The sequence below is a fragment of the Triticum aestivum genome, chromosome 3D, assembly GCF_018294505.1.
Source record: "Triticum aestivum cultivar Chinese Spring chromosome 3D, IWGSC CS RefSeq v2.1, whole genome shotgun sequence".
NCBI classification, from domain to species: Eukaryota; Viridiplantae; Streptophyta; class Magnoliopsida; order Poales; family Poaceae; genus Triticum; species Triticum aestivum.
In genome coordinates, this window is record NC_057802.1 from 575015879 (window position 1) to 575029626 (window position 13748).

Genomic DNA, 13748 nt, shown 5'->3' on the forward strand with positions numbered 1-13748 from the left:
CTGCCCATTTGCTTGGCAGGGGATGTACAAAGGCGCCAAAGGCGGTTGCAGTGTGGTACTTGAGGCAGTGGCCACACAGGACCTCTAGATTTGGCACTCCTTCTTAGGTATGCCAGGAACTCACAATGACATCAACATGCTGCAGTGTTCCCCTGTCTTTGCCAAGCTTGTTGAAGGTCATTCTCCTCCGGTGAACTTCGAGGTCAATGGGCGGCACTACAACAAGGGGTACTACCTAGCTGATGGCATCTATCCGAGAGGGTCTATATTTGTGAAGACTATCTCAAACGCTGTGCCAGGAGGCAAGAAGTCCCTAGGAGGCTTGCAGGAAGGATGTCGAGCGGGCATTTGGTGTGCTCCAATCTCGATCTGCTGTTGTCCGGTACCCTGCTCAGACCTGGTCGAAAGATCAAATGTGGGAGATCATGACTTGTTGTGTCATCTTGCACAACATGATCATCGAGAGCGAGCAGGAAGAGCTAGTGTTTGACACTGAACCATACTACAGGCAGGGTCCTCTCGCCGAAATATTTATGTTGATAATTGAACGTCGAGCCACGACGAACCACGCCGAATATGAGCCGATTCTCACCCATATGGGACCTTTATTCGTCGAAAGTGGGCCGGATATTGGCGCCTGGGGGCGACGGCTGGATGCCCAACCGCTCCCAGCACCGATTGTATCGCCGGCTCACCCCCAAAGGCGATTTTTATGCATCCTGAAGGGGCCAACGGCTGGAGATGCTCTAAGCTCCGCTCCTCGGTGGCCTGACGGAAGCCCGGCATTATATATTCAACTTTGGGAAGCTCGTAGTCAGTAACTTGGTATTCGTCCATCCATAGCTGTGATCAGACAGCTATGGCTGGCGGCGCCATTGTGAACACGGCCACCGGAAAGCAATACCCTGGCAAGCTTACCTTGTACGTCGTCTTCACCTGCGTCGTTGCCTCCACCGGCGGCCTCATTTTTGGGTACGATATCGGCATCTCAGGTGGCGTAACATCCATGGACCCCTTCCTCTTAAAGTTTTTCCCGGAGGTGTACCGGCAGAAGCAGGCTGCGAGCAAGACCTACCAGTATTGCCAGTACGAAAACCAGCTGCTGCAGGCCTTCACCTCCTCACTCTACCTCGCCGCCCTCATCACCTCCTTCTTCGCATCTGCTGTCACCCGCATCCTCGGCCGCAAGTGGTCCATGTTAGCCGGCGGCTTCACCTTCCTCGTGGGAGCCGCCCTGAATGGCGCCGCCCAGAACCTCGCGATGCTCATCGTTGGACGCATTCTGCTTGGCGTCGGCATCGGGTTCACCAATCAGGTACGAGACTGTTCACTATGTTGATTCTTCTGTATGTTGCCATGAGCCCATGACATGAGATGTGTGTGGATCCAGAAAATTTAAAACAGGCTGATTCATTTAGCTATTTCAGTTGTGTATATGTCACCCTCAAGTTAACATCGCAATCCCTTATGCAAATATATGTCGCCCTCAAGGTCACATCAAAATGACGCCGTATGCAAATATATGTCTCCCAAGTCCAACCAAGAAATTTCCTAGAGGTTTGACTGCTTTGTTGTTTGCCTCATCACTAGGTGGTTTGTATCTTAATTATTATTAATTAATTACATGATGTATGCGTCCCGCATTGATGTAGGAATCGTGTTAAAAGTAGATGTTTAAAACAATCTTATCTTATATATTTACTAATTGAAAGCACCATACAAGGCTCCACGTAAAATCTAGAGGTTAGGAAATTCCATCCATAAGATTAACTAATGATGAAAAAATAACCGTCCGATGATGCCCTACATGGCCGCTTCCACCCACGTGAGAGAGGAGGACTCTAATAACTTTTTTATGTGGACGCTAGGACTCTAATCTCTTTCCATCTCCTTCGGTAATAAAAAAATGGAAATACATGATTAAATACATGTAATCCTCACCTGCAGCTACTAATTAATTCCTGTCCTCAATAAGCCGCCCTGTACATCTAATCCGCTGGAGGAGAAATTGCCTCATGCCGTCAACAGCCTCCACGTTCGGCATCACCAGCCGATCTTTCTGACGTCCAACGTCGCAGCCATGTAATCGGATCTCGCTGTATGCACCAGCAGTCGTGTGTTTTTATAAAACCATGACTTTTAAAGGCGCTAGTGAATCCATGACCATCCAATAGATGAGGTGAAGTGCTTAAGAGGTCCATGCCATGAGATATGATGACGGGGGGTACTGGGCTACTGGCCGGCAGCAGGCCAGCAACACCAGTATATTCTTTGGTCTAACTGCACAAGCCGACTTCATCGTTCCTCCAGATGCCGACATAGGTATTATATAAATTATCAAGTATGTTTAATATTACTCAATGTGTGCTTTAGATTTGTGGTAGTTCAGATGATTGGATAGTTGCGTCAAATTTTCTGATACTTTGATGGAAGGTGTGACGACTACACAAATGTCTCTATTTTTTTCTTAATTAGGAGAAATAAATATTAATAATGATTATATGCTAAAATCTCCATGCCAATATACTGACATAAGGTAATAAAAGTAAGACTTATGTCTGCCAGCCGTTAGAAAAAAAAAAGCTGATGTTGCGTAACAGAAAAAACTAAGAAAACAGTACAACAATATCTATTGACGTAAATATTGTTGCTAGGATCTGCTCAGTATCATATATGTGGCTCGAGTATCACATGTTTGTAGAAGAAATTAAAATCATATTATCTATCTGATGTAGTTTAAGAGAAAAAAACTAAGAAAAAATTATTACAGTCGCATTTCATGTAATATAAATGGGCTCAGTATCACATCTGTCCGGACAGAAAACAGTGTATGGATTCACTATTTATCATGAGGGAAATGAATTGCCTCATGTACTCCCGAATAAAACATTTTGCATGCATATTTTATGTAAATGTGATCTCGAAAACAACATGATATAATAAAGGTAAATTCTTTACCGACGGCATGCTCAGAGTCTCCAAACCATAACACCAAACTTCATCATATTTTTTGGGGAAAAGGGCAAGAAATGATACATCCACCGAATTTTGTATTTGCAACACTATAGCCACCAATACGGAGGCAACCTATATAAAACTGGAACGGTGTTACAACTATTATAAAACCAAAGTTCCCCGGGCGTGGCGTCACACAACAAGAATATCACCCACATAGGTGTGACACAATTGATGGTTGGAAAGGGTATGCATGCAAACAGTACATTCACAAGGGGATGGAGTGGTTTAACTCAATTTTTTTCGTACAGCAAATCAGAAAATAAGTACTTCTACAATGATCGAATAATGTCCCAAATGCCCCTACGTTTAAATAACAAAATTTACTAGCCCGTGCAGGTGCACAGGTTTGATGACTAGTTAAACCAAATGGAAATACAAATGTAAAAGTGTTCTCGGCACACATTTCAAAAGCAATATGATAAGTATATCACAAAGTGATGTATCAAAAGAGAATCATTGAAACAGAACTTAACATGATGTCGTCTTTAAAAAAACGTGAGCAATGAATTATCTCGTTTTTGCTCCGAGGTCCAAGACAGATGCCGTTCATGATCACACAATAATCAAAGAAAGAATAATAAATTGTGACTCACATGCATAACTTGATACCCCTAAAAATACTTGCTTGACTTTGAGGTGGCATGGCTGACATGAAAAAGATTAATGCAAAGTTGAAGATGTTGGCATGTGTGTATATTCGTCTTCTGGAGGTACTGCTGTGGAAGAACCTCTCACGGTTCTTGTACTTCCAAATGTGGTGGTCAGTGTTGTTTTATGTTGTTGTGCGTTGTCGTTTGTTTTCAGTATGATTTTTCTGGGTCGTCTCTTTTTGTTATATTAATAATTTAACTATGTGCATCCTTGATGTCTTGACTAACTAATAACTATACATCATGTTCTTGGGTGAAATTAGAATCACTCTTTACGAACGAGAAAATGTGTTGGCCTATGTAAAAATATAGTCAACGTCTATCTCATATTGTTATCTAAAAAGGGAAAATCAAGCACACCAACTAATTTAATTGAATGATTATATTGGTATGCATGGATGCAGTCTGTGCCGGTGTACTTGTCGGAGATGGCACCGGCGCATCTCCGTGGCATGCTCAACATCGGTTTCCAGCTCATGCTCAACATCGGAATCCTGGCAGCGGCCCTCATCAACTATGGAACTAACAAGATCAAAGGCGGCCACGGTTGGCGCGTCAGCTTGGCACTCGCGGCTGTGCCTGCAGCCATCTTCACCGTCGGCTCACTCTTACTCCCTGACACCCCTAACTCACTGATGGAGCGAGGCCACCCGGAGGCATCCCGTCGGATGCTACGCCATATCCGCGGCACCGACAACATCAGCGAGGAGTACGCGGACCTGGTGGCGGCGAGGGAAGTATCAAAGCTAGTACAACATCCGTGGCGCAATGTCCTGCAGCGCAAGTACCGTGCGCAGCTCACCATGGCCGTGCTCATCCCCTTCTTCCAGCAGGTCACCGGCATCAATGTCATCAACTTCTACGCGCCCGTGCTGTTTGAGACCCTGGGTTTCAAGGGAGACGCGTCGCTCCTCTCGTCGGTGATGACCGGCAGCGTCCTCGTGCTCGGGTCGGTGGTGTCGATGTTTGCCGTCGATAGGCTGGGGCGGCGGAAGCTGTTCATGCAGGGTGGCGCGCAGATGCTGGTGTCCCAGATCGCGGTGGGAACTCTTATTGCCGTGAAGTTTGGGACGAGCGGGCTGGGGGAGATGCCCAAGGGATATGGGGCGGCGGTCGTCCTCTTCATCTGTGTGTATGTGGCGGGCTTCGTGTGGTCGTGGGGGGCGATGGGATGGCTGGTGCCAAGCGAGATCTTCCCTCTGGAGGTTCGATCGGCAGGACAAAGCATCAACGTGTCGGTGAATATGCTCTTCACCTCCATCATCGCACAGGCCTTCCTCACTATGCTCTGCCACATGAAGTTCGGTCTATTCTACTTCTTCGCCGGTTGGGTTGTGGTCATGACCGCCTTCATCGTGTTGTTCCTTCCAGAGACCACGAACGTGCCCATGGAAGAGATGGTACTCGTCTGGAAGGGACACTGGTTCTGGAGCAGGTTCGTCGGAGACGACGACTGTTAGAATAAATCTGAAGCGCACCGTCAATCTATCGAGGACCAAGCAATCACACAAGCATGATACCAAGATTTGTTAACGAGGTTCACCATCATAGCTACATCCCCAGAGCCTGATTACGGGCGCTCCTCCCCGTGGCACCGTCACAATACCGCACCCCGGCCACCCGCGTGCCCGTGCTATTATGTTGGCATAAGTTACATCGTGTGTCTAGCCACGCTATATATGAGAGGCCTAGGATACAAGTGTCCTATTAGGACACGACTCCTATTCTGTCTACACACAGTCCAAAACCAAGTCCAACTGTAACCTACCTTGTATAATAATATTCGACACAATTCTATCAAACTCCACCTTGGCGAATATTCTTCACCACATTGAATTCATCCACACTGCCTCAACTCCCATTGCAAAGAACCACCGATCATCACCGACCGATGCCGATCGAGTACCACGTCTCCATCAGACCATTGGGCCCCAGTCCGATCCACGTGTCTCTCGCTATCCCGCTGAAATAGGCTTCGATTCTCCGATATCTTACACTGTAGCCCGTCCATCAGCACAGAGTGAAGTCGTCCATCAGACTCCAGCTCCACCTTCAACATGACTTCATGTAGCTGGCCATGCTACCCGCGCCCCGTCGACTTCAAGTTCTCATGTGCACCATCTTGAATCAACCCCGCGCCATAGTCTGTCGAAGCCGCACAAGCCATCAGCCCTGCACCACGTGTTTCCACGCCCCAGAAATTGGCCACCTTCAACATCACGCTCCTATGTCGTCGTTGCTGAAATCACCGCCATCTTCTGCTTTGACCAACATAGTCGTCGATCCGTCAGACTATCCAGTCCGACCTAGCCGAAATTAACCGACTGCAACCATGCTCCACCCTGCGTTATATTCGCCCCGCACATCTATGCATTGCCTTGACGCCCTGTGTATGCATGCTCCTTCGCAACATGCTCGAGACTCCTCTGAACCTTATACGCGTGTTGCCCGCGCTTGTCAGCGCGCTTCTGCTGCCTATCCACACACGCCAAGCCTTCTCAGCAAACCGACCCCGAAAAAATTTCCATGCAAACATCGGACGAATCCATTCACACCATATTTTCATGTCAATGTTTGATGCTAGCTCTTCTGTGCACCTTAGTAGAAATATACGATCAAACTTTTGATCCAGCCAAGCTACTCTCATGCACACGTGTGACCCTGGCAACGCCTTTTTCCATAAACAAATCTCACGTGCATGCACAGCACCGCACCACACGGCCAGCAGCTCGACTCGCCGGCGTACTGCAATGTCCAGCGCTTCGTTCTGCAGCCAGCGTCTAGCCATCTCGTCAGGCCCACTGCCACCTCGCACGCGCACCAGCCCTGGCGCCTGGGCCAGGCCCGGCCTGGGCCATGCGAGCGTACGCCACCTGGGGGCATCTGGCCTTGCGATTCCACGCCACACCCTGTTCTGCAGTTGGACATGTGCCCTAGCCGAGCGCCGCGTGCCACCTGCAGCCAATTCCGTTGAGAACTTCGTGATCCCGTAGCCACCGCTTCGGATCGGTTGTTCTCGCCGACACGCTTGCCTTGCGAACTCTGCTGGGGCCCCATGCGATCGATCTGGTACCGATCGAATCCTCCACGGAGACCTCCGACACGCCGCCGTGATTCCGCGTGTCGATCTGCTCAATTCAGACTGCTTCGCTGAAATAATCTGCCGTCAACTAGAATCCCGTGACATCACCGCTTCCAATCTCCCGACTCCCCAGCTACTTTGTACGTTTGTCTTCCGTCAGCTCCTAGTCGGGTGCGAATCCTATAATCACGATCCAACTTGACTCCTAGATTCATCCTCCGGATCAATGAATCCGCCTCATAACCTAGCTCATGATACCACTTGTTAGAATAAATCTGAGGCGCACCGTCAATCTACCGAGAACCAAGCAATCACGCAAGCATGACACCAAGATTTGTTAACGAGGTTCACCATCATGGCTACATTCCCGGGGCCTGACTACGGGCGCTCCTCCCCGTGACACCGTCACAATACCGCACTCCGGCCGCCCGAGCGCCGGCACACGCCGCCGGCTCCCCCGCGTGCCCGTGCTATTATGTTGGCATAGGTTACATCGTGTGTCTAGCCCTGCTATATATGAGAGGCCTAGGATACAAGTGTCCTATTAGGACACGACTCCTATCCTGTCTACACACAGACCAAAACCAAGTCCAACTGTAACCTACCTTATACAATAATATTCGACACAATTCTAACAACGACATCTATATTCAAGAACCTTGAACGGAGATGAATATGACATATCATGGAAACCTCATCGTAGATGACAACATCCACGTTCAATATCCTATTAAAGCATCTTCAGTAGTTCCCTCAAAAACCTCTTCCTATTTCCTATAAGTACGTTTAGGGGTGTGTCAACAAAGTTATTGGATTTGAATGGTGTGCGGCTGAAACAGTTTCCCTATAAATTCGATCTTATAATCTGTTTTTCCTGCTTCTATTTACACTAATGCATACATATCTAGACAGGACCATTTGACCATCAAATACTCCTATATTTTTGTCTTTAACACATACTACCTTCTGCCCAAAATCTTGGGCTAAAAGCTCAAAAAAAAAATCTTGGGCTAACCTTTCTCGAGAGTTCTAAACATCTAAGGCGTGTTAGCACTGAGCCCCTGATATTCTCTCTTGTATGGTCAGAGTAAACTAACCATTGCTAATGGTGGATGAGCCAACCATGCTTGTAAAGGATATCATGGAAGAAACTTTTTATAACCATGGCCACTAATTTGCGAGAAGCCTTGTGCTAATTTCCTTACCAAAAGCTTATACAGCCTACATAATGGGAAGGAGGAAGTATCATTCATCCTAATTTTCAAATCCACAAGTATGGATATTAAAATTCACACATAATAAATGGTCGAAATGCATTCAAAGTAAACATGAGGAAGTTCAACGCCCATATAGCTCCCACAAGTGCTCCACAAGGTCATCACAAAGTTGTTCATGCCTCCTGGAGTCTTCAATCTATCGATGCACTTGAAAAAGATCTTGAAAGACTATGTTCATCCCTGATTGGGTTCCCAAGAGCTATGTAAATTTTGTTTCCCTCATTCTCGTACCAAAATTCCTATGGCTGACCTAGCTCGGTCTTCTACGGTCATACTGTGCATGATGACACACACAGTCATGATGCGCCATAAAAGTTTTCTATCTCAGAATCTTGTGGGGCCACAAACAATGGCGAATCAAGCTTGCAACACCCTTATTGCTAGCGTGACATCTTTCCTGCAGCGAGTTGATTCTTCTAGGCATGGCGTCGTGCTGTGCCCAGGAGCAACAAGTAATCAATATTTTTGACCCACCCACCACTCATCTGATCACCAACATCGAACATCTCACCGACATCCTGGAGGACGCAGCGGAGGAGCACGAGGACAAGGACGAGGAGATGTGCAAGTTTGCGGACAGCCTACAACCAGCCATGGCGCCATTACGCATGTAGCATGCGGCCTCGGTCCAGGAGGTCTAAATGGTAGATACGCTCAGCTTCACAGCCAGTGATGAAAGTAGTGAGGTGGTACTCTGCCATGCGGAAATCGACATCGCTACCTTGGATATGACAGAAAAATATACCATATGTGTGTGTTTTTAGGTGTTTTCTAATAAAAAATATTCAATAATTTATTTATGTTATCAAGGGCAAAATACTTTACCTATTTTTACTTCATGTCTATTTGCAGGATTATTGAACACTTGTACAAACCACGTTTGGTAATAATTAAAGAAGCTACAGTTCAAGTTTCACATGCTATGGACTCAGATTCGAACCACAGACATAACTGACTTCAAATGCCTATAACTTTTGCGTTCGAACTCCAAGTTAGGTGAATGTTACTTTGTTGGACTGCTTATCTTGTGAACATTCCAACGTCATTAGATTCACCTTCAAAATTCGTCCCGATCACGTAGATATCACCGAAACAATCTGATGTTGATGCAGAATCCAATTCAAACTACAAGTCAAACGATGATGTGTCACCTTTATTTGGGCCCATGGGTCTTGTATGACCTATGTTTGGTTTTCATTGCCTTGCATGTGTGTCCATACCCTTGGTTACCACGCCTTAGTCCTATATAAGTAGATCAAACCCCTAGCATTTTTCTTAGGTTATATTTAGTTAAAGGTTAATTAGCCATTGTGAGGTAGTTCGATTGCATCCAACGACCTGGCAAAGATTGCTATCAGAACCCCACTATTATCAATACTTCATCTATATCCACAATATTTAGATTGTTTTTATCATATTCTTTCTCGTTCTTCGATGGCTTCTAGGAATAGATATTCGGGGTTATGCTAATCTTGTTTCCGAGATTGTCATTAACCTCCAGGAAATTAGTTAAGATAGTAGTAAGTAGGAACATGGTTGGACGTTGTAGTCGGATCGTCAATCGATAGTTATCATCTCAACAAAAGATCTTCCCACAAGAGATATCATTGTGGAATTGATTAGAAAACCTCCCCCGCGTCACTCCCTTCCCATGGCGACACGGGCGGCGGTGGCGCATCTCTAGCCTTTCTCTCCTCCTCGCCCTCTCCCTCGCCGCGGCCGGCAACCCCCCTCTGGGAATAGCCAGGAGGGAGATGGCAGCTGCGGGCCTTGTTCCTCTGCTCGATGGAGGCTCGTTTGCGGTGGGCTCCGCTAGGAGGCGTCAGCTGGTGGCGGTATGTGTGGTGATGCTCTGGGCGTCGTGTTGGTTGCATGGAGGACCGCCAGTGAGGCCTCGGTGCTCGGCGGTTGTTGTGGCTGCGCGTGCGACGACTCTTTGGCTCAGATCGAGGAAACCCAATTTGCTTGCTCCGGCATTGTCCTTCGATGTCTTCTGTCGCGCTGTTGTGATCCTGCTCTTGCAGCGTGAACCCGTGCGGTTGGGCGTGGCAGTGTGGCGTGGCACGTACACGGTGTTGACGGGAGCTTGATTTGGGTCACAGATAGCCCGATCTTTGCCCGGGTGGGCTGCGGCCGGAGTAAGCTTTAGCAGACAAGTGTCCTATCGGCCGTCGCTCATCTGTGGTTCGGATCACGGCAGGTTCGTGTCGCGTTATGCTTTGGTTGTGGCTTCCGTTGTGGCCAGATTATGCACCAGACGACGTGGTTCTGTTGTAGGGGAACGTAGTAATTTCAAAAAAATTCCTACGCACACGCAAGATCATGGTGATGCATAGCAACGAGAGGGGAGAGTGTTGTCCACGTACCCTCGTAGACCGACAGCGGAAACGTTATCACAACGCGGTTGATGTAGTCGTACGTTTTCACGATCCGACCGATCAAGTACCGAACGTACGACACCTCCAAGTTCTACACACGTTCAGCTCGATGACGTCCCTCGAACTCCGATCCAGCCGAGTGTTGAGGGAGAGTTTCGTCAGCACGACGGCGTGGCGACGATGATGATGTTCCACCGACGCAGGGCTTCGCCTAAGCTCCGCGACGGTATTATCAAGGTGTAATCTGGCGGAGGGGGGCACCGCACACGGCTAAAATATCGTATATCAAGTGTGTCCTTAGGTGCCCCCCTGCCCCCGTATATAAAGGAGCAAGGGGGAGGCCGGCTGCCCTAGGCGCGCCAAGAAGAGAGGGGGAGTCCTCCTCCTAGTAGGAGTAGGACTCCCCTTTCCTAGTCCTACTAGGAAAAGAGGGGGGGAAGGAAAGAGAGGGAGAGGGAGAGGGAAAGGGGGCTGCACCCCCCTCTCCTAGTCCAACTAGGATTCCCCTTGGGAGGGGGCGCGCCACCTCCTGGCTGCTGCCCTCTCTCTCCCCTCAAGGCCCACCAAGGCCCAATACTTCCCCGGGGGGTTCCGGTAACCCTCCGGCACTCCGGTTTAATCCGAAACTTCTCTGGAACACTTCCGGTGTCCGAATATAGTCATCCAATATATCAATCTTTACGTCTCGACTATTTCGAGACTCCTCGTCATGTCCGTGATCACATCCGGGACTCCGAACAACCTTCGGTACATCAAATCACAGAAACTCATAATATAACTGTCATCGTAACTTTAAGCGTGCGGACCCTTTGGGTTCGAGAACTATGTAGACATGACCGAGACACCTCTCCGGTCAATAACCAATAGCGGGACCTCGATGCCCATATTGGCTCCCACATATTCTACGAAAATCTTTATCGGTCGGACCGCATAACAACATACGTTGTTCCCTTTGTCATCGGTATGTTATTTGCCCGAGATTCGATCGTCGGTATCACGATACCTAGTTCAATCTCGTTACCGGCAAGTCTCTTTACTCGTTCCGTAACGGCAGCAAAAGTAATATTTTTGGGTTTTGTAGTGATTATAACAGTAGCAACGGAAAAGTAAATAAGCGAAAAACAATATGTGAAAAGCATGTAGGCATTGGATCGGTGATGGAGAATTATGCCGGATGCGGTTCATCATGTAACAGTCATAACATAGGGTGACACAGAACTAGCTCCAATTCATCAATGTAATGTAGGCACGTATTCTGAATATAGTCATACGTGCTTATGAAAAAGAACTTGCATGACATCTTTTGTCCTACCCTCCCGTGGCAGCGGGGTCCTAATGGAAACTAAGGGATATTAATGCCTCCTTTTAATAGAGTACCGGACCAAAGCATTAACACATAGTGAATACATGAACTCCTCAAACTCCGGTCATCACCAGGAGTGGTCCCAATTATTGTCACTTCGGGGTTGCCGGATTATAACACATAGTAGGTGACTATAGACTTGCAAGATAGGATCAAGAACTCACATATATTCATGAAAACATAATAGGTTCAGATCTAAAATCATGGCACTCGGGCCCTAGTGACAAGCATTAAGCATAGCAAAGTCATAGCAACATCAATCTCAGAACATAGTGGATACTAGGGATCAAACCCTAATGAAACTAACTCGATTACATGATAAATCTCATCCAACCCATCACCATCCAGCAAGCCTACGATGGAATTACTCACGCACGGCGGTCAGAATCATGAAATTGGTGATGGAGGATGGTTGATGATGATGATGGCGACGGGTTCCCCTCTCTGGAGCCCCGAACGGACTCCAGATCAGCCCTCCCGAGAGAGTTTAGGGCTTGGCGGCGGCTCCGTATCGTAAAACGCGATGAATCCTTCTCTCTTATTTTTTCTCCCGAACACGAATATATGGAGTTCGAGTTGAGGTCGGTGGAGCAACAGGGGGCCCATGAGGCAGGGGGCGCGCCCCCACCCTCGTGGACAGGTGGTGGGCCCCCTGGCCTTGATTGTTTCGCCAATATTTTTAATATTTTCCAAAAATAAGTTCCGTGGAGTTTCTAGTCATTCTGAGAACTTTTGTTTCTGCACATAAATAACACCATGGCAATTCTGCTGAAAACAGCGTCAGTCCGGGTTAGTTCCATTCAAATCATGCAAGTTAGAGTCCAAAACAAGGGCAAAAGTATTTGGAAAAGTAGATACGACGGAGACGTATCAACTCCCCCAAGCTTAAACCTTTGCTTGTCCTCAAGCAATTCAGTTGATAAACTGAAAGTGATAAAGAAAAACTTTTACAAACTCTGTTTGCTCTTGTTGTTGTAAATATGTAAAGCCAGCATTCAAGTTTTCAGTAAAGATTATAACTAACCATATTCACAATAACACTTAGGTCTCATGTTTACTCATATCAATGGCATAATCAACTAGCGAGCAATAATAATAAATCTCGGATGACAACACTTTCTCAAAACAATCATGATATGATATAACAAGATGGTATCTCACTAGCCCTTCCTGAGACCGCAAAACATAAATGTAGAGCACCTTTAAAGATCAAAGACTGACTAAACATTGTAATTCATGGTAAAAGAGATCCAGTCATAGTCATACCCAATATAAATTAATAGTAATGCAGGCAAATGACAGCGGTGCTCTCCAGCTAGTGCTTTTTAATAAGAGGGTGATGACTCAACATAAAAGTAAATAGATAGGCCCTTCGCAGAGGGAAGCAGGGATTTGTAGAGGTGCCAGAGCTCGATTTTGAAATAGAGGCAAATAGTATTTTGAGCGGCATACTTTCATTGTCGACATAACAACTAAGAGATGGCGATATCTTCCATGCTACACACATTATAGGCGGTTCCCAAACAGAATGGTAAAGTTTATACTCCCCCTCCACCATCAAGCATCAATCCATGGCTTGCTCGAAACAACGAGTGCCTCCAACTAACAACAGTCCCGGGGGAGTTTTGCTTGCAATTATTTTGATTTGATTTGCATAAAGCATGGGACTGGGCATCCCGGTGACCAGCCATTTTCTCGTGAGTGAGGAGCGGAGTTCACTCCTCTTGAGAATAACCCGCCTAACATGGAAGATACGGACAGCCCTAGTTGATACATGAGCTATTCGAGCATCCAAAAAATAATTTCATTTGAAGGTTTAGAGTTTGACACATACAAATTTACTTGGAACGGCAGGTAGATACCGCATATAGGAAGGTATAGTGGACCCATATGGCATAACTTTGGGGTTTAAGGGATTGGATGCACAAGCAGTATTCCCGCTTAGTACAAGTGAAGGCTAGCAAAAGACTGGGAAGCGAC

General features: G+C 47.0%; 1 protein-coding gene across 1 annotated transcript; it reads left to right on the forward strand.

Moving 5' to 3' along the window:
* Positions 1-859: 859 nt before the first annotated feature.
* On the forward strand, positions 860-5271 carry LOC123075562 (sugar transport protein MST3-like). Its single transcript, XM_044498136.1, has 2 exons — positions 860-1315; positions 4073-5271. The coding sequence occupies exons 1-2, from the start codon at positions 860-862 to the stop codon at positions 5126-5128; spliced, it is 1512 nt and encodes a 503-aa protein (XP_044354071.1). The 3' UTR covers positions 5129-5271.
* The last annotated feature ends 8477 nt before the right edge of the window (positions 5272-13748 follow it).